This window comes from Balaenoptera acutorostrata, chromosome 3, assembly GCF_949987535.1.
Source record: "Balaenoptera acutorostrata chromosome 3, mBalAcu1.1, whole genome shotgun sequence".
NCBI classification, from domain to species: domain Eukaryota; kingdom Metazoa; phylum Chordata; class Mammalia; order Artiodactyla; family Balaenopteridae; genus Balaenoptera; species Balaenoptera acutorostrata.
In genome coordinates, this window is record NC_080066.1 from 113,402,481 (window position 1) to 113,429,689 (window position 27,209).

The 27,209-nt window shown below is 36.9% G+C and overlaps 1 protein-coding gene and 1 pseudogene across 5 annotated transcripts in view; one reads left to right on the plus strand and one right to left on the minus strand.

Moving 5' to 3' along the window:
* HECTD1 (HECT domain E3 ubiquitin protein ligase 1) overlaps positions 1-27,209 on the minus strand; it is a 93,644-nt gene that overhangs the window by 60,198 nt on the left and 6,237 nt on the right. For all 5 annotated transcript variants that reach the window (XM_057544686.1, XM_057544683.1, XM_057544682.1 and 2 more), the window contains exons 3-8: positions 8,091-8,325; positions 4,614-4,841; positions 3,322-3,603; positions 2,955-3,225; positions 2,130-2,206; positions 1,946-2,044 (exon numbers count right to left, since the gene is read on the minus strand). In XM_057544686.1, coding sequence (XP_057400669.1) covers positions 1,946-2,044; positions 2,130-2,206; positions 2,955-3,225; positions 3,322-3,603; positions 4,614-4,841; positions 8,091-8,325 — 1,192 coding nt within the window. The remainder of the gene's footprint in view (positions 1-1,945; positions 2,045-2,129; positions 2,207-2,954; positions 3,226-3,321; positions 3,604-4,613; positions 4,842-8,090; positions 8,326-27,209) is intronic.
* On the plus strand, positions 4,961-5,218 carry LOC114237732 (translation machinery-associated protein 7-like; annotated as a pseudogene).

Below are 27,209 nucleotides of genomic sequence, written 5' to 3' on the forward strand. Positions count from 1 at the left end.
TACCACCCTTAGGAACATCTTTCTCTAAAAATTAACCAATTCCAACTGACAGAATTCGAGCTTGAAGAGACCATCTAGAAAGCTAAGTTGTTAACAAAAATCTTCTTACAGTGTAAAGACAATACTAGCAATACTGTGACAATAGTAGCAGCTACCATTTAAGCATCTACATACAATGTGCCAGCTACTATACTAAGTGCTTTTCATGTATTTTTTCCTAATTATCACAATAAGCATGCTAGCAGGGACTTCCCTGGTAGTCCAATGGTTTAGACTCTGCGCTTCCACTGCAGGGGGCACAGGTTCATTCCCCGTGGGAACTAAGATCCCAAATGCTGCGCAGCGCAGTCAACAATAAATAAATAAATGAATAAATAAATAAATAAATAAATAAATAAAATACTAGGAGTGTATATACATTTTATTAATAAAACTATAAGTCAAACTTAAGAAACTGGTCCAAGGCCAGACAGCCTTTTTTGTTAATGAGTTGAGACTTGAATCCAGGTGTGCCTGACTCCTTAGCAAATATATTATGACAAATTCCTTCACAATATGAAGATTCTTGAGACCTAGATCATACATTTGGTTCAACCCTTATCATTTGACCTTTCTTGACCTCAATTTCTCCTAACTGTACAAAAAAAAATCTACAGTAAGGATGTACGGAGATTCCTCAAAAAATTAAAAATAGAACTACCAGGGACTTCCCTGGTGGTCCAGTGGTTACGAATCTGCCTTCCAATGCAGGGGACGCGGGTTTGATCCCTGGTTGGGGAACTAAGACCCCACATGCCGCGGGACAACTAAGCCCGTGTGCCGCAACTACTGAGCCCACGTGCTGCAAGTACAGAGCCCATGTGTTCTGGAGCCCACACTCCACACTACAAAGAATCTGCACCCCGTGGTGAAAGACCCTACATGCCACAACTAAGACCCGATGCAGCCAAATAAATAAATATTAAAAAAAAAAAAAAAAAAAAAAAAAAAGAACTACCATATGACCCAGCAATTCCACTCCAGGATATTTATCCAAAGAAAATGAAAACACTAATTGGAAAAGATATGTGTACTCCTATGTTCACTGCAGCATTATTTACAACAGCCAAGATATGAAAGCAACCTAAATGCCCAATGATAGAGGAATGGATGAAGAACATGTGGTGTATATATATACACAATGAATTATTACTCAGCCATAAAAGAGAATGAAATCTTGCCATTTGCGACAACACGCATGGACCTAGAGGGTATAATGCTAAATGAAATTAGTCGAACAGAGAAAGACAAATACTGTATGATTTCATTTATATAAAGAATCTAAAAGACAAAACAAAGGAACAAACATAACAAAACGGAAATAGGAAAAAGAAAAAGAACTCTCCAAAGTCCTTTGCTAATCTAAGAGTCAAAGATATTATGTTCTTTGGCAAATAAAATATTTGCTATGTTGATAAACAGAAATAAGAGAAACATGTATAAAGTTATTCATTACCAAGAGTAAGAAATCGGGAAAAAAACAAGTCTTCAGCAATAGATGACTGGTTGAATAAATCTGCAGTACATTCACACATGGTAAGTATACAGATGTACAAAAACTCTCTATATACTAATAGGGAGAAGTCTCATTGTGTATTATTAAATGAAAAATGTGTATTATTAGATGAAAAAAGCAAAGTATAAATCAGTGTATATGTTACATTTTGTATAAGGAGAAAATAAGCATACATATTTATTCTTGCTTGCATCTGTATTAAGAAACAATGAAAAGATAAACAAAAAAAAACAATCAAAAACGCTTACCTGTAGTGGGGATAGGGAAATGGAGCAAATGGAGATAGCATGGAAGCATGGCTTATCAGAATAAAAGTTTTCATTTCATTCTAATTTCAGAACCATGTAAATGTTAAATATTAAATTAATAATTTAAAAACCTGGATTTTACCTTTGCTACTTGAGGTCTTCCAAAACATGCAGCATAATGTAATGATGATGACCTCTGACCTCTATTAACATCAGCACCTCTTTCACAAAGAAATTCTACCTGTAAAATGATGGAGAATCATAAAGTTGCCTTATTAATATTGCTATCTTTGATTTAAAACATTAGCTTTTATTTATTAGCTTACCATTTCCTGAGTTCCAAAAGCAGAGGCCCAGTTTAATAGAGTCTGACCTACATCATCCATAAAATTTACTTCAAAGGCTGGAAATTTGAAGGAAAAAAATAAAGCTTTTTAAAAGTCAACAAATAATAATGAACTTTTCTAAAGTGGGAACCATTTAAAGATTGTTATTAATAATCACTAAATACACAGCCAATTTTTAAACATTCAGGTCAACTATAAAGTAGTAAATAATCAGCAAATGTAAATTCTGCTATGAAAAAGTATTCTAAAATTTTTATTAAAAATAAACATAAAATAAGAAACAAAAAAACAAACATACAATAAAACTCAAGAGTATTAGTTGCCTCACGCCATAACTGAGGAAAAGAAACTAAACCACATCTATAATCAAAAGAAAACAAAAGTCTGATGACACAGAAGCATTTTTCACTAACTTATATTCGCTGATCACCTCATGAAGCAGTCTAAAAAAAATTTACTATATATAATGATAATTCACTTGTGTCAGTTTCCATTAATCTTGAGAAAACAACAGCCCTAAATTCAATCTCCACTTAACCTTAGAATTGGTATGATCTCCTGGCAATAGACAGGTTAATTTCATTTACTTATTCAACAAGCATTTACTCAGATCTTACCATGCACCAGGCTGATAATTTATATACATGGGGAGAGGAGAGGATATAGAATACGTTGGCCATTCTATTTTCTGGCACAACTGCTAAAAATTAAAAAAAAAAAATTAAAAATCTAGAAACTAGAAGTTGCCTATATAATTCCTTATCTCACAGTTTTCTTTTTATATTTTAAAAAATATTTTCCAACCTCCTGTGTCAATTGCATCTATGAGTGCATCGGTATCTTTACTTCGAATACAGTCTATAAGCTGCCGATGTGAGCGCTCCCCAGAACTATCCAATCTCCGGAGTCCTGGGATTCTGCCTGTGGATCCAGCACTAGACTTTGGCAAAGCCTTTCGTCCTTCAAATAATAGCACCAAGAGAAGGTCAACCAAACGCATGGTATCAAGGACACATCTTTCATCACCCTGCAATGCACTTTCAATTGAATCTGGAAGCTCTGACCTCAGGAGATCCTAAAAAGAGAATGGGAGAAAAAAAGTTTTAGCATACTTGCACTATACCAAAATACTTCTTGTGAAAGATTAAATAAGATTCAAAAACACTCTTACGTGCGTTACTACTGGAGAGCCTCTGCAAAGTGTTGAGAGCAGACTTACAATTGTTGACACCTGGTTACTCAATTTGGAATCTGCAGCTGTGGAAGGCGCTCCTGTGGTGCTGCGACCTGGTTTGCAAGCTGATGATGGCCCTGATACAGTACCACCAGCAGCAGCCATTCTAGACAATAGCTCCTCAGTTAATCCGTGCTTGGCTAATGGAGCTGGGTCAACACCACGACGGGTAAATCGGTCAGCTAGTGATGCAAAACATCGCAGAGCTCCATCTGAAACCTAATGATGTAAAGAATATACATATGGATAAAATTCACCTAAAAATGACCAGTACTGTTTATTTCAATACTGAGACTATTAAGAAAGGCAATTGTAGCAAAGCATACAATCTGTCTAGGTTTGAATCCTGGCTCCACATTCTGATAACTGTATAACCTAAAAATGTTACTTAACTGTTCAAGGCGTCAGTTCCCTTATCTGTAAAATGGGAATAGTAACAGTACTTATAATTCATTGTCTGAGCTCAAATGAAATGATATATGTAAAGAACCTAGAGGAACAGTAAAAGCTCAACAAATATTTACTATTATTATGTACAACTTTGCCAAGATAATCGATGGACAGCAACTGAAAATAATTAACATCTAAATGGTAAAAAAGCATTAAAAGTCAAGTTTTATTTTCTAAAGATGCTAATATAACAAAAGTTTACCCATATAAAATTTTAAATACTGTTATTTTACTTCAATGAAAACTACCCTTTTAAGCCAACAAAACTGTGCTGAGCCAACAAATTACACTGGGTATAAGTGCAGCTTTAAAAATTATATACTTCTAAAATGTTTAAATTTTAAGAATAAACACATACTACTTTTATAATTTAAAACGTATCATTGCCAAAACAAAAAGAGATTACCATAGAGATATAAGATGAGAGAAAGAGAAGATGAAATTATCTCTAGCTCATCAAGCAAAAAATTCATATTGCACTAAGGTTGAACCTTAAATGACACAGGTTTGAACTGCATGGGCCCACTTACATGTGGATTTTTTTCCCCACTAAAATCACACTACAGAACTACACGATCCCCAGTTGGTTGAATCCACAGCTGCAGAACCCCAGATATGGACGGCCGACTGTAAAGTTATGTGCAGATTTCCAACCGTGCGGAGGGTCGGCACCCCTAACCCCCACCCTGTTCAAAAGTCCACTGGATATCGTGGTTATAACTAGTGGACGCTATAAAATCACATTTTGAAAACAAAGTACACAAGAGCGATGTAGTTACCTGATGATCTTCATGTTTTAATAAACTAGACAGAGATTCTACACAAATTTCTAAAGAAGAATCTTGAGGTTCCATTTTGCCACAGAGTCTTGATACCACAGCCATGGCAGAGTGCAAGGTATCTTTATGAACCAGGTGTCCACTGTCACGAATGAAGGTAAGTACACAATTCAAACCACCAGCCTCGAAGACTGCTCCTGACTCACGAGTGCATATCAGTTCTAACACCTACAACAGTAAAACAAAATTCACAAAAGAATACAGTAAGTCCAATTTTAATTTTCTAGAATGACAGAACACATAATACACCCTCCAAATTGGTTAGGAGCCACATTTTAAAAAGGGCAGGGTCTGAGAAAGGGGGCACAGAAGCTGTGTCCAGCTGTGAAGATGGCAAGAAGTAGTCCCTGAAGCAGCCCAAGAAGGTGGCCAAGGAAGATAAGGCATTCAAGCAGAAACAGAAAGAGCTGCAGAAGAAACTCAAGGAGCTAAAAGCAAAGGCCATGGGGAAGGGCCCCCTGGCCACACGTGGAATTAAGAAATCTGGCAAAAAACTGTTCCTTGTGCCTGAGGCAATGGTGACCCTTAATTCCATTCTCGTTTAAACATCTGGATTCCCTGCCATAACATGCTGCTACCTACAGCTAGAATGAAGTGTTGACTTGGAGCCTGTTGTACCTTTAAGAATAAACTTTTCAGGACTTCCCTGGTGGCGCGGTGGTTAAGACTCCGCAACTCCCAATGCAGGGGGCCCGGGTTTGATCGCTGGTCAGGGAACTAGATCCCACATGCATGCTGCAACTAAGAGTTCGCATGCCACAACTAAGGAGCCAGTGAGCCAGAATTAAGCAGCCCACCTGCTGAAACTAAGACCTGGCTCAACCAAATAAAAATAAATAAATAAATATTAAAACACAAAAAAAAGAATAAACTTTTGTTAAAAAAAAAAGTGAAGCAAAACAGAAGAAATTAATTTTAACATATTTTATTTAGCCCAATATATCCAAGGTGTCATTATTTCAACATGTAATCAATATAAAAATTATTGGTATCTTTTATGTAATAAGTCTTCAAAATCCCATGTATACTTTATACTTATAACACGCCTTAATTTGGGGTAGCCACATCTGAAGTGTTCAGTAGTCACATATAGCTACCATATTGGACAGCACAGGTTTAGGTGGTGAAACCTGCATGGCAAGCTAAGAACTACAAGTAATTTAGCAAAAGTTTATAAAGGTCCTAGACATTAAAAAATTCAATAAACGCCAGCTATTACATTATTCATCATCCTCACACTTACTCTATGAATAAAGACATTAAAAATCATTTTATTTTCTAAATTATATTGATGTTTAATGCATTCAGGTAGAACTAAAGAGTTAACAGGGTCCACAGGTCTTACAGGCATACCAGAAATTTAGACTTTATTCTGTAAGCAAGAAAAATGTTTTAAGTGGGAAATAATATGATCAGATTTCCAGTTAACATCCGTGGGAAGCAGGGTACAGGGAGAGTGTAGAGGCAAATGCAAAAATTCAAGCATTAATATTCATGAAAGGATGAGGGCTTAACTAAGGCAATAACAGCAGGGACAAACAGGAGGAAATAAACCAGAAAAGCACTTGATCATTAATTACACGTGTGGAGTGGAAAAAAGGAAATAAAAGATAAAGCACAGGTTTCTGTCTTAAGCGACTGGCTACAAGTTGATGTCACTTATCAAGAGAGGAGTTTATCTGTAATCAAAGACAATGAATTCAAACATCCAGTTGAATATGTCCAACAGGCCTTTGAATATGGAGTCTAGAACTCAAGAGAGAGGTCAGTTCTAGAGATAAAGATGTGAAGGGCATATATTTATATATGAATGGTATTGATGCTCACAGATGAAATTGTCTAGGCAAAGTTTATACAGATTTAAGAAGCTAAAAACAGGACCTTAGGAAATACTACCATTGAAGAATGAATTAAATAAGAATAATCTGCAAAGGAAACAGAGAAAGGGAGAGCAGGGTATTAACAGACAAGAAAGAGTTTGAAAATATAGGCCAGTGAATAAATGCAATGGCGTAAAACCCCAGTCCTGGAAGAAAAATGAAGTGATGTGATCAAGAGAAGAGGGGGAAAAGCTCTGAACAGAAAAACGAATACCTCTTCCTCTGAGGCCATAGACAGAAATAAATCTATAAACACAGAGGCAGAAAGTCAAGATATTAACACCTACAAAAACAACTCTCAAAGCATGGGGAAGACATTTCCAGTGGTCCTTGAAGTTATAACTTTTTTTATAATAATACTATAACAGTTAATTGTCTTTTTCTTTCCTATTCTCTCAGGAACGTAAGGCAGCATTTTCTAAAAGTTATATGAAGTGTGATATAGCAACAGGCTGAATGCAGAAGCAGATATTAGGACCCAGCTGTCTTCTATTAAACCACACATTTCAAACAAGACTTAACAATGTTACTCTTCTCACTAATTTTCTCTTTGTTCAGGATATAGTGATTTTCATTAAAAATGTAATGTATGTTAACACATAATGAGTTTGTTATTTTATGATAAATGAATAAATATTTTTAAATTCTCAGTTTTAATATCTTATATGGTAAATATAAATACAACCTTCATAAACAAAGGCTCTTTGCGGGTCCTCAATAATTTAAGACTTGTAAAGGGATCCTGAGACAGAAAGTTTGAAAATTGCTGACCTAGAGCAGCAAGAATCATAAAAAGAATGAAACAGGAATCAAAAAAGAGAATCACATAAAATCTAAATGTGTTCACCAAGTACTTCCAATAAACTACTCACCAGTACTGATGCTTTTAGAGTAACATAAAGTTTATAATTAGTCCCATCAGGAATAAAACAAAACCGCTAACTCTAACAGGAGTATAGCAAAACAATTAAATTCATGGGCCCTAGAACCAGACTTCCTGATCTGCAAATTCCTAATCTTTGAATCTTGGCTCTCTGCCACTAACTACTTGCATCATCCCAAGCAAGTTACTTAATCTTGGTATGCTTAAATTTTTTTCACGTATAAAACAGAAGTGATGATATTAGCGGCACCTACCTCATACAGAGTTGTCATGAAGATTAAATGAGAGTTAATATATGTAAGTGTTTAGAATAATGCCTAGCACTGGTGGTCGGTGTTAGTTGCCATGGTTCCTGTTGTTACTGCATGCATACAAAATCATTTTGGATAAGAGCAGAAATAACCTATCTCAAAGTGTTAGTGGCTACCAGAAACCAAAGAGCACTGAGGCAACACAGAAAAGCATTATCAGTGACCTACAATTTTCCTTCAAAGATAAGATTTCTTTTCCCAAGCCATATGGGATCTCCTTTGGTACATAAGGACTGTGACTTCCATTGTTTTCAACCACGGAAAGAATTTTTTTTTTTTTTCAAAATATATTTTTTACTCTCTAAGTGATCTTCAAATGGGCCAATAAATAATTAAGACTTACCTTTACACATTGTTCAGCTAAGTCTCTGCTTGTCCTGTTGTTAAGTTCGACTACAACCAAACGATTGCAAAGTGCTTTTATAGCTCCATCTACCCCAACAATCCTTCGAGTGCATTCTGCAGATACGTCCAGGTAGTATGTTATGGCACGGGCTGTCACCTCTAGCACATTGTCTGGAGCACTTTCGTCAAGAAAAATTTTGCAGAGGGCTGGTAAGAAAGTGCGAGGAGGACATCTGTAGTGAAAGAAATCATATTTCACCTAGGATTACTAAATTCTTAACATCAAAAAGTCACCAAAGTAACAGATAATAAAAACTACATCAGGGCTTCCCTGGTGGCGCAGTGGTTGGGAATCTGCCTGCTAATGCAGGGGACACGGGTTCGAGCCCTGGTCTGGGAAGATCCCACATGCCATGGAGCAGCTGGGCCCGTGAGCCACAATTGCTGAGCCTGCGCGTCTGGAGCCTGTGCCCCGCGACGGGAGGGGCCGCGATAGAGAGAGGCCCGCGCACCGCGATGAAGAGCGGTCCCCGCACCGCGATGAAGAGTGGCCCCCGCTTGCCGCAACTGGAGAAAGCCCTCGCACGAACCGAAGACCCAACACAGCCAAAAATAAATAAATAAATAAATAAATAAATAAGAAAATCCTTAAAAAAAAAAAAAAAAAAAAACTACATCATAATACATCATGCTCAATACTGCTTCTGCATATATATTAGGTGATATTTCTCATATTGCTTTTGCTTCCATAATAATACTCACAGGCTAATTTCATCATTGCTGAAAATATAAAGTTGTAAACAGTTTAAAGTAGCAGAATTAACATGAAACCATGTTCAAAAAAAATTCCTATTCAATACTCAGCTCAAACATCAACTTTGTAAAACCTTCCCTAACCTCCCCAAATAGTCAGGTGGTACTTTCATGTTCCTAAAGCCTCATAAAAACAGTTCCCACACTGTTTAATGTATCATTTTATTTCCTTATTTACATTAAGAGTTCCTGAATGCCAGGGTCATTGTTCAATTCATGTTGTATGGGAACAAATGCTGATTTGGGGTTTAACAGACCAGAGTAATACATAGAACAACAGCTATGCAGCACTTCTGGTCCTGATTTGTAAAGCAAAGATAGTATCTAAACAATATCTACTTTATATGGATGTTATGAAGATTAAATGAAATTATATACATTAAACACTTAGCTCAGTACCTTGGCACCATATTAAACTAATTAACGTTCGCTCCCCTTCCCTCCTATGAACAGCTAATACCTGCTATATAAACCTGCATGACAGTTTTATCAAAAGAACATTTTGCATTTTTTAATCAATATTTTATCAACACTTAACTTATAAAAGACCATAATTTAATTTAGTAGAGATTTCAGTTACATGCCATCAAATACTTTAACTTATCTGCACAGACTAAACTTTAAATGAGCTACAGATAACACAAAAGGCACTATAGTCATCCTTCGGTGCTCAGGGAGGAAAGATTTCAGGGCCCCCTGTGGATAGCAAAATCTGTGGATGTTCAAGTTCCTTATATTAAATGGTACAGATACAGAGGATATGTGGAGGGATACAGAAGGGCTTGCTGGACTCTCAACGTTTCGGTGGAATTATTTTTCCTCCAATTTTTAGTGTGCACATATCTTTAGTAGCTTTTAAAAAATATCTGTAATGTATGAACGTCAAAGTAACTCTAACCTTTATTATCTGCTTGAATGATGTTCGCTTAAGGGGTCCAGCAGCAGGAATATTATCAAAGATTTTAGAAGACCTCTTGCATTCAGTGACTGACCAGTCACTGACTAAACACATGTGGTTTTGATTAGCCAGCATCACTGGCAACCTAGGTCACATAGTCACTAATAATTTTTCTGAGGAGGAAATGCTTTAAGATTAGGTTATGGAGATAGTCTGATAGTTCTCAGGTAAGATCAGAAGACTGACTAGCATATCAGAATCTTAAAGCATTTTTGCTGCTCTCTACATTGGCATATGTAGTAAACCAAAGAGACAAGACTGTAAAAGTGTTAATACTACTGAGGAACAACACACTCTTAAAAATAATGTTTTTTGCCTTAGAAAACAGTAGCTTTTGAAAAAAGAATAAAATTTTTAAGTTGACAGTCCTCACATCAAATGACAAGAATGGATCTACCATATGATTTATATTAAAAATAAGAAAATATCCATCTATCTTATACAGTACAAAAACTGGACATCAAAACACAAAATTTAAGAGAAATATTCAGTATAACTATCTATAATTCATGGGGAAATGTGGTATCTGCTTATTTGGGGAATAACTATGATCCCTGCTGTGTTCCCTAAAATGTGATGAATCTCCTGAACAAGTATGGCTCAGGGGCCAATTAAAAAAAAAAACCACACAGAAAGTTCTAAACATAGGTTCTCAGCTGTTAACTGTGATCAATTTTATTTCTAAGAGAAAAATAAAAATATCCTGCATACATATTTTAAAAGAGCTTATTTTATGTCAGGTATAATGAAAACCTGCTTTGTGAACTTTTTAAAGGTATGGTACAAAACATCTGTTGTAACTTTTGGCTATTAGGAAAAAAATTTTGTTTTTCTAGCTCTTGAGTTACTTTTTAAACCATGAGAAGGTATTTTAGGCATATTCACTAATTTTTCAATTTAGAACCAAAGCAATTTACAAATATCTCAACAATACAAATTAACTATAAATTGAGCAAAAAAAGTAGAGAAAAACATGTCAATAGTAATTAATGAATTCTGAAAAGTACAGAATAATTGAAAGAACTATAGTTATATTACTTGAAAGTTCATATTGCAACTAAAACAAATTACTAACAAGTGTTGTTGCTTAACATACTCTGCTGGATAACCTGCTTTAAGACAGTCACTGTGATATAAACATTTATAAGACCTTAAAACTGTCTTTTCACTTGTTGGTTAGTAACAATTTCCTAGAATCATTTCCAAAGAAACCCTGTGTTGATAGATACTTCAACTGGGCCTTTAAATCCAACTTGAGCTTCATGGCTATTCAGGAAGCACTTGCCTATCTTCTAGGAACAAGACCCTCGCGTTCCTTGCCCTTCGTCCTGGGCTACAACCACAGCCACAACTTTCCCAGGTCTGTATCCATGTCAACAGAGATTAACTAAAAAACTAATTTACATAATCAAGAAAACTCATTATAAATCTGTGATCACCAATATTAAATAAACACAATGCCCAATAATTCTGCTACATTTCTTCCAGTGTCTGCAACGAGTATCTCACACCTTTTCTTCAATTTTCTCTTGGCTTAGTTACTCCCTTAGTTTTCCATTCTAGCCTCAGTCCTAAACTCCCTTCTCTTCTCTAGCTCATCTCATCTATTCCCTTTTTTCATACACCATAGCTATAAATCTCATCCACATACCACGAAAACTCCCAAAATGTTATCTCTACCCCAGACCAACTAAATCACTATCACTATCTCCATTTAGAATTATCACAGGCATCGTAAAATGAGCATATTCAAAACAAATGTGCCTCCACCTCCAAACCACTGCCTTTGTAAATATCACAACCATCCAGAAACCCAGAAATCTGAGAATCATCCTCAGTTTCCCCCCACATTTTCCTCACATTACACATCCAATCCATTAGTTAAATCCCACCAATTTTCCCTCTAAAATATATCGTAAATCTGTCCACTTCTCTCCACATCTTCTTTTACAAACGTAATCTAAGCTAACTTCAAACTCTTGTCTGAACTACTGAAATAGCCACTTAGACATCCACATAAGAGACAGGTTTAGCACTAGTGTTGAGGAAAGTATTTCTAGAGGGAGAAGGAGATCAGTCTGGACTAAGGTGTAAGAGCATGAGCAACATAAAGAGGGCATCTATGCAGGGGAACGCCTCAGTGATGGGCAACTGACACAGACAAGGGAAGTGATCAAATCAATAAATATACTGAGGATAATGGGAGCCAGATATCTTACTGGACTGGAGTTGGAAACATAGAAAAGAGAAAACTAGAATGAACCCTGTGGTGTTAGACTGGAACTGGGGGTATTGGTATGAACTCATGGTTTTCTACAGACTGATAGAAAGATAAAGACACATAAAGATGCTAATGTGTGTGCTGACCCCTCTGCCTAAAATGCTTTTCCAACTCTTCCCATGGCCGGTTCTTTGCCATCCTTCTGTCAGCCTAAATGTTACCTCCTCAGCTTCAGGCTTACCTTTCCTAACCACTCAAAACAGGACTCCTGTTTTTTGTCTTAATTTACTTTGACAATTTATATTTATATTTCATTTTTTGTTGTCCACTGTAACTCTCTCTTAAAAATCTGTAAGCTCCTCAGGAACAGAGATGTATTTCACACAGCACCCAACAGGGTTCTCTGCATACGGGAAGATACTCAAGTTTTATTTGTTGAACGAATGATACCAAGAAAAAATAAGAACTTTTCTGCTTATGGAAAGAGAAACCAAACAAAAAAGAATTCCATCAGCTCCCCAACTGATCTGCCTCTCCACCCCCATGCCCAACCCCTCACTAATATGTCTCCACCCCTCCACACACATGCCTTCATCCTAGCCCAACCCCCATCAGGTCTCCTTCCCCTGCCCCACACCTTCCCACAACACAAAAAAGTGAATCCACTTTTATCTCTCATTTCCCATAGAAAGCATAACACCAAATCTAGACTCTAGTCTAAACTGCTCTCTTGAAGCCCAGAATTACAGACCCAACTGCCTCCTTTACTCACCTGTCATACCTAGACATGTTTCAGGAACCATCAAACACAACCTGCCAAAACTAAACAAAGTTTCCCTACCAAAAACCATACTATTTATTCTCTAACCTGCCATCCAACCAGTCACTCAAGTAAAAAATCATAAAATTCTTCCAAACTCCTGTTTCTAAAATACAAAAATCAACACCTAATCTTGATGGTTCTGCCTCCTAAATCTGTTTAATATCTTAATTGAATTCCAACTAGAATCTCTCACTAGACTTTCCAGATCCTCGTGGCCTTGAACAGGTCCCCTCTGCAAGAAACATTTATCCCCTTCTTCTCTGTTTCACTTGTATTCCTTTTTCAAGGAAACCTTTAAAATTAAATTTAAAAAATGTTAGGAACACTCAGGTCAGAGAGTACCTCCTCTAGGAAGCCTGCCTTAGACAAACTTCACCACGCATTCTCAGTTATGTTCCTCTTGGGTGGTTTCAGAACATTCAGTGAAACCCATCTATCAGAAGCATCTGTCAAACTATATTTTCCCATTTATCTGTCTCATCCATGAAAACATGAGCTACCTGATAGCAAGGTCTGTACCTTATCTATCTCTGTTCTCCTACAACCAAGTCCAGTACTTGTTATCTAGTGGACACTCAAATATTTGATAAATGAATACATGAAAATAATCCCAGTTTCAAAAAATTCAGTTTAATAGAGAGAAATATAATTTAAGTAAGTAAAAATAAATATAACAAGTGCTGTAATAAAAACCTGAAAGAAGCAGTTTCATTAAAAGTTTGGGGGGGGAGTTTAATATCCAAAATATATAAACAGATCATACAACTCAACATCCAAATAAAAACCAACCTGATTGGGACTTCCCTGGTGGCACAGTGGTTAAGAATCCGCCTGCTAATGCAGGGGACATGGATTCGACCCTCGTCGGGGAAGATCCCACATGCCTCAGAGCAATTAAGCCCGAGTGCCACAACTAATGAAGCCTGCATGCTGCAACTACTGAAGACTGCACGCCTAGAGCACATGCTCCACAGCAAGAGAAGCCCTCGCTCGCCGCAACTAGAGAAAGCCCACGGGCAGCAATGAAGACCCAACACAGCCAAAAATAATTAAATAAAAAATTTAAAAAAAACAAAATAACCCAACCTGATTAAAAATATGGGCAGAAGACATGAACAGACATTTTTCCAAAGAGGACATGTAGATGGTCAACAAGCACATGACAAGATGCTCAACATCATTAATCACCAGAGAAATGCTAATCAACCACAATGAGATATCACCTCACACCTGTCAGAATGGCTATCATCAAAAAGAACACAAATAACAAATGTTGGTGAGGATGTGGAGAAAAGGGGACACTTGAACATTGCTGGTAGGAATGTAAATTGGTGCAGTCACTGTGGAAAACAGTATAAAGGTTTCTCAAAAATCTAAAAATAGAACTACCATGTAACCCAGCAATTTCCACACCTGGGTATATATGCAAAACAAAAACAAAAAAAGTAATTTGAAAAGATACATGTGCCCCAATGTTCACAGCAGCATTATTTACAACTGCCAAGATATGGAAGCAACTGGAGTGTCCATCAACAGAAAAAAGGATAAAGAACATGTAATACACACACACACACACACACACACACACACACACACACACACACAATGGAATACTACTCACCATAAAAAAAGAATGAAATTTTGCCATTTGCAATAACATGGATGGACTTGCAGGGTATTACGCTAAGTGAAATAAGCCAGAGAAACACAAATACTGTATTATACCACTTATATGTGGGATCTAAAAAATAAAACAAACTAGTAAATCTAACAAAAAAGAAAGACTCCCAGATATAGAGAACAAATCAGTAGTTACCAGTTGGGAGAAGGAAGGGGGAAGGGGCAAGATAGGGATAGGGGATTAAGAGGTACAAACTACGATGTGTAACATAAATAAGCTACAAGGCTATATTGTACAGCACAGGGAACATAGCCAATATTTTACAGTAACTATAAATTGAGTATAACCTTTAAAATTGTGAATCCCTATGTTGTACACTGATGAATTATGTAATATTGCACATCAACTATACTTCAATTAAAAAAAAAAAGGTCTGAGAGGGAAAGCTCAGCTCAGGGGATTTGGGGAAAGAAAGACCTCACAAAAAAAGGAAAAAGTTTGAGTTAAATCAAGGTATTCTCTGCCTTGAAGAGTTACTGCAAGAACTTGGTATAAAGTATATAAAATATAGTGTTTAGCACATAAAAGATGCTCCATAAACCATAGGGTAGAAGTTTACCAAGCAGACAAACTCCTGTCTTCTAAGTAAGGAGAATAGTATATGCAAAGGATGGAGGCTTGAAGAATTATATACTGTGGCAGATTGCATTTTCCAACGATATCCACATTATTTCCCATTCTACATATCCATAAATTCTTTTTTACAAGGTGACTTTGATACTCTTTCTACTGAGAGGGTCTATGTTCCCAGGCAGGTTTATGATTACAGTGAAAGTTATCACTTTGTGACTTCGAACACTAAGTCAATTCTACTGATTCTCTTAGGACTCTTGCTCTTAGTACACAACCACCATGCTGTAAGGAAGCCCAATTAGCCACACTGCAAGGCCAGCAGATGTTCTAACAAATGCAACTAAAAGCCAGTATTCAAGTGCATGTGAGAGAACAAGTCATCAGATGATTCCAGTGCCTGGTCATCAAGCTTTTGTTATTTACAAGTAGGATCACACTACAAATACCATCCTATAACTTGCTCATTTCTTTAATCAATATGTTGTGACCACCTTCCCACATTAATATGACTAGGTCTAGTTCAATCTTTCTAATGTCTACATAATAGTCAATATAATGAATAGCCATACACTGTTAACCATTTAGGTGGTTTCCAGGTCTTTTACTACTTGAAGCAGTCCTGCAGTGAACAATATTGGAAGTATATCTTTGCACACCTGTACCAGTATTTATGAAGGAAAGATTCTGAGTATTTCTTTAATTAATTAATTTATTTATTTTAATTTAATTTTATTTTTTTGGCTGCATTGGGTCTTCATTGCTGTGTGCGGGCTTTCTCTAGTTGCAGCCAGCGGGGGCTACTCTTTGTTGCGCTGCACGGGCTTCCCATTGTGGTGGCTTCTCTTTGTTGCGGAGCATGGGCTCTAGGCACGTGGGCTTCAGTAGTTGTGGCATGTGGGCTCAATAGTTGTGGCTCGCGGGCTCTAGAGCACAAGCTCAGTAGTTGTGGCGCACAGGCTTAGTTGCTCTGCAGCATGCGGGATCTTCCCGAACCAGGGCTTGAACCCATGTCCCCTGCATTGGCAGGTGAATTCTTAACCACTGCGCCACCAGGGAAGTCCCTTCAGAAGTATTTCTGTGAGTACATTTTTTGGTTTGACAGATATTATCAAACTGACTTCTAAAGAGGCTACACCACTGTATACTCCCATCAGAAGCATTTTAGAGTACCTATTACCCCACTCCTAGGCCACTAAAAATGATATTACCTTTACATTTGTGCTAAATTGATAAATATTAAAAAAAAACTTTATTTCATAAAATTTGGCTGGCTGTGACAGAATTTAATAAACTTTAAAAATGAAACACAGAATAGTCAAACCTCCACCAAGAAAACAAAAATAATCTAAAGATGTATACATATACATATACACAGACAAATACTCCAGGATATACAAAATCTCTAATTAGAACAGCAAAAGTCATAAATAAGCCCCCCCCAAAATTCAACACTCACATTTTATTTCTGTATTTCCAATACAGACTTTATTTCTGTATGAACATGTACTTAAGGCAGATACAAAATAAATAAATAAATTAAACTACCAAACTGGGTATATATTAACATTATTTTAAAATTTCCATTCCGGGGGACTTCCCTGGTGTAACAGTGGCTGAGAGTCTGCCTGCCAATGCAGGGGACACATGTTTGAGCCCTGGTCCAGGAAGATCCCACGTGCTGCAGAGCAGATAAGCCCGTGCACCACAACTACTGAGCCTGCGCTCAGAGCCCACAAGCCACAACTACTGAAGCCCGCGCGCCTAGAGCCCGTGCTCCACAACAAGAGAAGCCACTGCAATGAGAAGCCCGTGCACTACAACAAAGAGTAGCCCCCACTCGCCACAACTAGAGAAAGCTCGCATGCAGCAACGAAGACCCAACGCAGCCAAAAATAAATAAAATAAATACATTTATAAAATTTCCATTCTGATTTCTCTTAAAAGATAAAAATCAGGGGCTTCCCTGGTGGTGCAGTGGTTAAGAACCCTCCTGCCAATGCAGGGGACATGGGTTCGAGCCCTGGTCCGGGAAGATCCCACATGCCGCAGAGCAACTAAGCCCGTGTGCCACAACTACGGAGCCTGCGCTTTAGAGCCCATGAGCCACAACCACTGAAGCCTGCGCACCTAGAGCCCGTGCTCCGCAAAAAGAGAAGCCACCGCCATGAGAAGCCCGCACACCAAAACGAAGAGCAGCCCCCACTCGACGCAACTAAAGAAAGCCCACGTGCAGCAATGAAGACCCAACGCAGCCAAAAATAAATACATACATACATACATAAATAAATTTATTAAAAAAAATCAAAATTCACTAACCTACTCATTCATTCCTCCAGGGAATAAAAACTTGTAACATTATCTTCAATTAGATTCTCCTGCAATCAACTGTAAAGTTCAAAACAATCAAAAACCACAAGGTCCACTACCAATAGCAGTTCCACTTTGAAATTACTCATGAGAAGGTAATTATATATCAACATATTTTGTCAGACTTCTAAAAACAATTAAATATTAATTCAAACAGATAAGGAAACTTTGGTTTCCTCTTACATGTAATTTTTTTTTAATAATGTAAGTGTTTATTATGATTAAAAACTGAAGACTCTACTTTTTTTTTTCTCACACAGACACACTGTATTTTATTTTTACAAGAGATAAATAGACTGACACCAAGCATTGTACATGGATGACCACAACAAAAGCAACCATGACTGCAATTACCAAACCTGAAACACACTCATACTATGTCATAATATTGACATTCCGTCCAGTAATCCTCCACTGTAACAGCTCCTTTACTTTGCAGTGAAAATTGATTTGTATATTCTTTGCCTCTGAGTCCTTGTGGGATTTTTTTTTTTTAATTCAGACAGAAAGTCACAAAAATTATACTCATCCTCATCAGTTCACTCAGTCCCATGTAATTAAATTTTTTTTTCATCTTGATCTTTTGTTAGCACTTTTTTGAGTTCATCAGTTTTTCATTAGAGTTCTGAAAATGCTTATTCATTCAGTTCAGCAGTACAGTCAGTTACCAGAAACCTGTACTTGTCAGAGTCTTTTCCATGAATTCTTGAAGATACATGTAATTTTGAAGTCAGCAGTTCAAAAAAACATACCATCAGGCAAAAATGTGTGTACAAAGATGCTCATTGTTGCATAACCTATATATCTAATAACAAGGGTATAATTAAGCATATGACACATCCGTATGGCAGATTATGCAGGTTTTTTAAAGCTGTTTACTAAGAATTAATGATACAAATACATAAAGAAAAGGGGGACTTCCCTGGTGGTGCAGTAGTTAAGAATCACCTGCCAGTGCTGGGGACACAGGTTTGAGCCCTGGTCCGGGAAGATTCCACATGCCGTGGAGCAACTAAGCCCATGTGCCACAACTACTAAGCCTGCATGCCACAACTACTGAAGCCCACACGCCTAGAGCCCATGCTCTGCAACAAGAAAAGCCACTGCAATGAGAAGCCCGTGCACCACAGCAAAGAGTAGTCCTGCTTGCCACAACTAGAGAAAGCCCACACACAGCAACGAAGACCCAACACAGCCGAAAATAAATAAATAAATTAATTAATTAATTAAAGAAAGAAAAAGGGAAAAATATATCCATTATGGTGTTTATCATATAAAACTATGCAAAGAAACTAGAGCAAAAAGTTAAAATGGCTTATTTCTAGATGGTGCAATTATAATTTTCATTCTCTAGATTTCTGACTTTTTTAAATTTCTGAAACAAACCTATTTCATAACTCCCAAAAATAAACTTAAAATCTGTTAACCGAAGTAAGCTAGACAACAGCAGATGGATTGGGGAAGGAAGTCAAAACGTAATGACCCATGATGGAAGTGAGTTTCAAGGGCTTTTTTCCTTTCCTCCTTTCTTTTCCAGCTTTGATCCCTGGACAGGCCAACTCCCGAAACCATGTAGCAGGGGGGTACAAAAGAACTCTGAGAGGACCAAGAAAAGGGGCCTCTGTGAGCCAGAGGGTATGAAGAGAAATTCCTGGGGTATCTTCCTACCAGTCTGGCCTCAAGGCCAGACCCAGGTGAAAGCCCCAAACAAAACTCTGAGTGATACATGCACAGTGCAGTAGAGGTAGCACAAGCATCTAAGGCCCTGGGAGAACTGGGAACTAAGAAAAGGAGCCCCTATAGCCAAAAGAGCATGAAAGGAGTCATGCTATTTTTTTTTTTTCTGTCTTTTCTCTTACTACTTTCACACTGAGGGCACTTCCAGTCCCAGAAAGTATATGACAGTACAAGGGGGTTGAAGGTTGGGTGGGGAGTGGGGGAAATGTGATTAAAACTTCAAGAGATCCCCAGTTTTCTAGCTAGAACACTAGTAAAAAGGGTTCCTGGTAGCTGAAAGATGTGGGGGAAATCTCAGAGAAGAAGGAGCTAGAAAAATCATCCCTGACACAAGTTCTGAGCTCACCTCTGAATTGTATATATGGAAGACAAAGATAAAAAACAATAGCAAAAAAAAAAAAAAAAACAATAGCAAACACTTTGACAACTGCACTGACATAATCCACCACCCAAGTCCCAGACTAAACTCTGAGTGACACATGCACAAAGTAGACCCAAACACCATAACAAAGCCTTTGAAACCACTGACATTGGAACCACCACCCACAGAGAGCAAGACAGAGCTTGCAGTCTAAATTTAACCAGGTTGACTGCATGCAAAAGAAAACAACAAAATCAACATTCTCCAGAGGATTTTTATAAAACCCAGAGTCTAACAATATAATATTCCAAATGTCTAGGATAAAATCCAAAACAACCTGAAACACACAAAAAATCAATACAATATGATCTATCCAATTCAAGAAAGAAGACAGTCAACACATATAAGCCTGAGACAACCTAGTTGTTAAAATTATCAGAGAGGACTCTAAATCAGCTATTATAACTATACTCCATGAACATTCCTGAATGTGAACATTCTTGAAATGATTGGAAACAGAAGTCTTCAAGAGAAAAATACAAAGTATGAAAGGAATCAAATGAAAATTTTAGAAATGAAAAAACAGTTTGTGGGGAAAAGAATACTTCACTGGATGGGCTCAACAGCAGAATGAAGATGACAGATAAAGAGTCTGTGAATCTGAAAACAGATCGACAAAAATTATCCAGTCTGAAGAACACAGGGAAAAAAAACTGGGGGGAAAAAGGGGAACAGAGTCTTAGGGATCTGAGGGAGCATATCAAAAAGTAACATTTGTGCCACTGCAGTCCCAGAATGAGAAAAAAATTCGTACAGAATACAGATTTGAAGAAACTTTCCGTATTTGGTGAAAGACATACAGATTCAAGAAGCTCATTAAACCTGAAATAAGACAAATTCAAAGACAACCATGTACAGACAAATCATAATCAAACTGCAAAAAATCAAAGGTAGAGAAAAAAAGATCTTGAAAGCAGAAAGAAGAAAAACACAAAGAAACAAAGATTAGAATGAATGCAGATTTCTCATCAGAAACCATAAAAGCCAGAAGATAGTGGAACAACATATTTAAAATGCTGAAAAGAACTGGCACCACACAATTCTATATCCAGCAAAAATATCTTCACAGCATGAAAGTAAAATAAAGACATTCTCAGATGAAGGAAAACTAAGAGAACTCACCACCAAAAGACTTCTCCTAAAAGAAATGCTAAAGAAAGTTCTTCAAGATGAAAGGAAATGACACCAGAGAGATACATGGAACTTCAGGAATGAAGGAAGAACAACAGAAATGATAAATATCTGGGTAAATATAATAGATTATTCTTCCCCTATTAAACTGCTGAAAGCAAAAATTACAACATTGTATCTTGAGATTTTCAACATATGTAGACAATACATATGACAACTATAACACAGGGATAAAGGAATCTACATAGTTGTAAGGCTTCATCATTTCACTTTAAATGGTTAAACGTTAACTCTGAGTTAACTGCAATCCCTAGAGCAACCACTAAAAAATACAAAGAGACAGAGTCAAAAAAACTATAGGTAAATTAAAATAGAATGCTACAAAAATATTCAAGTAATTCAAAAGGCAGGAAAGAAAAACAAAGACGCACAAAAAGAACAACAAAAAAGCCAAATAAAATGTTAGACACGTATGTAAACATACCAAAAACTACATTAAATGTAAGTGGTCTAAACTCACCAATTAGAAACAAAGATTGTCAGGCTGGATTAAAAAACACAAGCCAACTGCATACTGTCTACAAGAAACTCACGCTACAGACTGGTTAAAACAAAAAAGTGGAAAAAGATATAGCAAACAAACACTATCAAAAGAAAAGCTGGGGCTTCCCTGGTGGAGCAGTGGTTAGGAACCCGCCTGCCAATGCAGGGGACATGGGTTCGAGCCCTGGTCCGGGAGGATCCCACATGCCACGGAGCAACTAAGCCCGTGCACCACAACTACTGAGCCTGCGCTCTAGAGCCCGCGAGCCACAACTACTGAGCCTGTGCACCATAACTACTGAAGCCTATGTGCCTGGAGCCCATGCTCTGCCACAAGAAAAGCCACCATGATGAGAGGCCTGTGCACTGCAACGAAGAGTAGCCCCCGCCGCCACAACTAGAGAAAGCCCGTGTGCAGCAACGAAGACCCAACACAACCAAAAATAAATAAAACAATTAAATAAAAAAAAAAAAAGAAAAGCTGGGGTAGCTACATTTATGTCAAAGTACACTTCAGAACAAGGAAAACTACCAGAGATAAATAGGGACATTACATAATGATAGAAGGGTCGCTTTATCAAGAAAACTTAACAATCTTAAAGACATCTAACAGGGCTTCAAAATACATGAAGCAAAAATGGAGAGAACTGAAGCTAAATAGATAAATCTATAACTATACTTGGAGACTTCAACACACCTCTCTCAGTAACCTATAAAACAGACGGAAAAACAACAAGGATATAGACTGAACAACACTGTCAATCAACTTGACCTAATTTGACACTTGTAGAACATTCTACCCAACAACAGAAGAATATATATTCTTCTCAAGTGCATATGGACCATTTACCAAAAGTAGACCATACTGTGGGCCATAAAGCAAACCTTAATAAATCTAAAATAACTGAAATAATATTAAGTGTGTCCTCTGACCACAATAATAACACAAAAATATGTGGGAAATCCCCAAATATTTGAAAATTAAGCAACATACTTCTATATAACCCAAGGGTAAAAAAGAAAGTTTCAAAGAAAATTTTAAAATATTTTGAACCAAGTGAAAATGAATATACAACATCAATGAAAACATAAAAGAAAAATTTATAGTATTAAATTCTTATATTAGAAAGGGTCTCAAATCTCAGCTTCTACCTAAGAAACTAGAAAAAAAGAGCAAATTAAACCCCAAATCAACCCAGAAGGAAATAATAAAGAGCAGAAATCAATGAAACTTAAAACAGAAAAATAGAAAAAAGGAATGAAACCAAAAGCCGATTCTTCGAAAAAATAAAATTGATAAATCTCTAGCCAGATTGACCAAAATATAAAAATTACCAATATCAGGATGAAAAAGAGAATTATCATTTACAGACAGTTCTGGGTGTACTCTGATGCGTTTGCAAAAATGTTCCTATAAAAGGGTTTCATCTTCAAGGAATTCATGGAAAAGATTCTGACAAGTACAGGTTTCTGGTAACTGACTATACTGCTGAACTGAATGAATAAGCATTTTCAGAACTCTAATGGAAAACTGATGAATTCATAAAAGTGCTAACAAAAGATCAAGATGAAAAAAAAATTAATTACATGGGACTGAGTGAACTGATGAGGATGATTATAATTTTTGTGACTTTCCGTATGAATAAAAAAAAAAATCCCACAAGGACTCAGAGGCAAAAAATATACAAATCAATTTTCACTGCAAAGTAAAGGAGCTGTTACAGTGCAGGATTACTGGACTGAATGTCAATATTATGACATAGTATGAGTGTGTTTCGTGTTTGGTAATTGCAATCACTGTTGCTTTTGTTGTGGCCATCCATTTACAATGCTTGTTGTCAGTTTATATATCTCTTGTAAAAATAAAATACAGTGTGTGTGTGTGTGTGAAAAAAAAAAAGAAAAAGAGAATTATCACTGCAGACCATATAAACATTCAAAGGATAAAAAAGCATACTACAAACAACACTATGCCCATAAATTTTCATTTATATTAAATAGACCAATTCCTTGAAAGACATACTACAATTCACTCAAGAAAAATTAAGTAACCTGAGCAGTCCTCTATTACAGAAATTGAATTTAGTAAAAACCTTCAAACACGGACTTCCCTGGTAGCACAGTGGTTAACAATCCACCTGTCAATACAGGGGACACAGGTTCGATCGCTGGTCCTGGAAGATCCCACATGCTGCGGAGCAACTAAGCCCGTGTGCCACAACTACTGAGCCTGCGCTCTAGAGCCTGAGAGCCACAACTACTGAGCCCACACGCCACAATTACTGAAGCCCACACGCCTAGAGCCCATGCTCTGCAACAGGAGAAGCCACCGCAATGAGAAGCCCGTGTACCGCCACAAACAGTGGCCCCCACTCACTGCAACTAGAGGAAGCCCGCACGTGGCAATGAAGACCCAATGCAGCCAAAAATAAATAAATTTTTAAAATTAATTAATTAATTAATTTTAAAAAAACCTTCAAACATATCAATTTATTCTCTTCTGGATTGTGCTTTTGGTGTTTATTTAAGAATATTTGCTTAGGGCTTCCCTGGTGGTGCAGTGGTTGAGAGTCTACCTGCCAATGCAGGGGACATGGGTTCGAGCCCTGGTCTGGGAAGATCCCACATGCCGCGGAGCAACTGGGCCCGTGAGCCACAACTACTGAGCCTGCGCATCTGGAGCCTATGCTTCGAAACAAGAGAGGCCGCGACAGTGAGAGGCCCACGCACCATGATGAAGAGTGGCCCCTGCTCGCCGCAACTGGAGAAAGCCCTTGCACAGAAACGAAGACCCAACACAGCCAAAAATAAATAAATAAATAATTAAAAAACAAAAAAAGAATATTTGCTTAACCTAGGGTCACAAAGGATTTCTCTTATGTTTTCTTCTAGAGGTTTTATAGTTTTAGGTTTTATGTTCATGTCTGTGATTCCTTTTGAACTTATTTTTGTATATGGTGTGGGGTATAGGTAAAGGTTAATTTTTTTCTTTTTTCCATATAGATACCCAGTTGTTCCAGCAGCATAAAAAAATATCCTTTTTCCACTGAACTGTCTTTGCACCTTTGTTGAAATAGGTTGTCTAGGTATGTGTGAGTCTATTTCTGAACTCTCTATTCTATTTCATTGATCCATTTACCTTTATACCAATACTACACTGTTTAGACTACTGCAGCTGCATAATAAGAACTGAAATACAGTAGTATTAGTCCTCCAACCTTATACTTTATGTTTTGGCTAGCTAGGTCCTTTGCATTTTCAAATGAACTTTGAAATCAGTTCATCAGTTTCTACATCTTGTCAGATTTATCTGTAAGAACTGTAGAAGAAATAAAAACTCAAATTTACACAGAAATCTGTATGCTAATGTTTATAGCAACTTTGGTTATAATCACCAAAACTAGAAAAACCCAAGTGTCTTTCATGAGGTGAATGGATAAACCATCTGCGGTACATCCATAAAATGAAATACTACTTAGCAATTAAAGGGACAGCACTGTTATACACACATAGATGACTCTCAAATGTAATATACTACAAGAAAACTCAAAAGGCTACACACTGTATATATGATTCCAGTTATATGACATTCTGGAAAAGTCAAAACTATAGCAACAGAGAAAAGACCACTGGTTGCCAGGCACTGGGGTTGGGGGAGGGTTTAACTTCAAAGGGAGAACTCTAAAGAATTTTGGGGAATGATGGAACTGGTCTGAATTTCAGTTGTGGCGGTAGTTACACAACTGTATGCGTTTGCCAAAATCCATATGTAATTTAAATAAATTTAAGACAAAATTAAATAGCACACATACAATAATCACAGTCCTCCCTGAATAGTGCTAAAAGAACACATCTATGGCACAAATAGATGCATCACAATTAAAGGGTTATTAAAACTTTTAAACTTGCTAAATATTTACCTCTTACATCATAGGTAGAAATTATTTTTACATATTAAATCCAGTACTATACTATAATACCAATTTATAGACCCAAAGGTGTCCTAATTAGGAAACTTTAAGATCACTCAATCTCTACAGAACTACTGTCAGATCAGTTAACCACCCAAATGAGATTAAGTAGAATGTTCAGATGACTCCAATTTAAGCAATAGTTTCCAAAATGCTACCTACAATGATAAAAGAATCTTTCCCTAATGGAAGCAGAGATAAGTAACTTAAAACAAGAGCAAAAAAAGTTTCATGAGGTTACAAAGAGAAAGAATTTCCCTTAGGAACTGTAATCGTTTCTATACTATTACTACCATATGCTTTTTCCAGACTATATGTCTTGGACCAAGATTTCAGAAGATTTACAATATAAAGAAATTTAACTTTTTTTAGACAAAGGAAGTTATCTATAGTGGTGATATTTTACTGAATATAGTCCCTAAATTGAGCACTTCATTTACTTAAAAAAAAAAAAAAACTAAAAATTTTAACTGTAAAAATTAATAAATTTTGTTTCTTGAAGATAATAAATAACATCTTTTGATCCATTTTATTTTTTATTCATTCTTGCCCCTGCCCCCAGCCTTGACTCTGTATTGCTTAACTTACAATAACTCTTGGCATACAGTTAAAAATTACAGCCTTCCCTCTCAAAGAATAAGGAGTAAGTCAAATTCCAATAGGTAGACTTGTTTTTCTCCAATTAAAATACACACACAAAACTGACTACAATTCGTTCAACAAATATTTATTGAATGCCTTTTGTTTTGTTTGTTTGTTTTTGGGTTTTTTTGGCCGCACTCTGCGGCATGTGGGATCTTAGTTCTCCAACCAGGGATCAAACCTACCATGTCCCCTGCAGTGGAAGCGTGGAGTCTTAACTACTGGACCGCCAGGGAAGTCCCTTACCGAATGCCTTTTGGTGCCAAACACTGTGCTAAGTGTTGGGGGTAGGATACAAAGATGAGAATGACAGTGCTGGGCTCTGAGGCATTCAAAGATCTAATGACACGGTCAACAAGTACTATGCAAAGTATACATATATATTGCTGTAAACTAGAAGAGTGTTTTGTTTTTTACATTTTTAAGGTGACAGACACTTTGAAAACAAAATGAAAGCTCACTGAAGCTCATTATCTATGAGCCCCCTAGAGCACAAGGTTAAGAACCCTGACAGAGCATGCTTCTCATCTTCCAGCACTTCTCTCTGCTGTCCACTGAAAAGCACATATACAGCTGCTCTGTTTACAGAAATTCACTTATCTAACTTTTCAGGATTATATGTGTTTGATACAACGAACATTCTCTGTGCAGGGAAGGCTCGGCTGCAGAACCGATAAAAAAAAGTAATTTCACTTCCCTATTACTCTGACACTGGGTAGAAAACAATACGGAAAAGGCAGGTACATTAATGGAAGTGGGTAGAGAAAACATGAATACATATTGATGCGATCACTGTTTCTCCTATAGAGAAGAACACGATGCTCTTCCTCCAGCAGACTCCTCAACCAGTTTGACTCCAAAAGTACTTTCTATAAGCATTTTAAGGACTATGGAAAACAGGCACAATATAAAGAATTTCTTCAATCTGTTCAATATCTGGATATTAGCTACTGTACACCAGCACTATACTTAGCAATGGAAAAACAAAAGTAATAGTAGTATGTATGCGTGAGATGCAGCAGAGGTCTTTGAAGGCATTTAAATTTTATTCACTAGGTGAAGAACACAAAAGATTTTGTAAAGAGGAATAATACAGTCAAATCAGTATTTTTAGACTATAGTCAATTATACCTCAATAAAGCTGGGGAAAAAAAGACCATAAAAATATTTTAAGACTGTAACTCTGCGTATAGTTAGCTTATAGGTGGGGATATCTGCTATGAAGCCACTAGCACT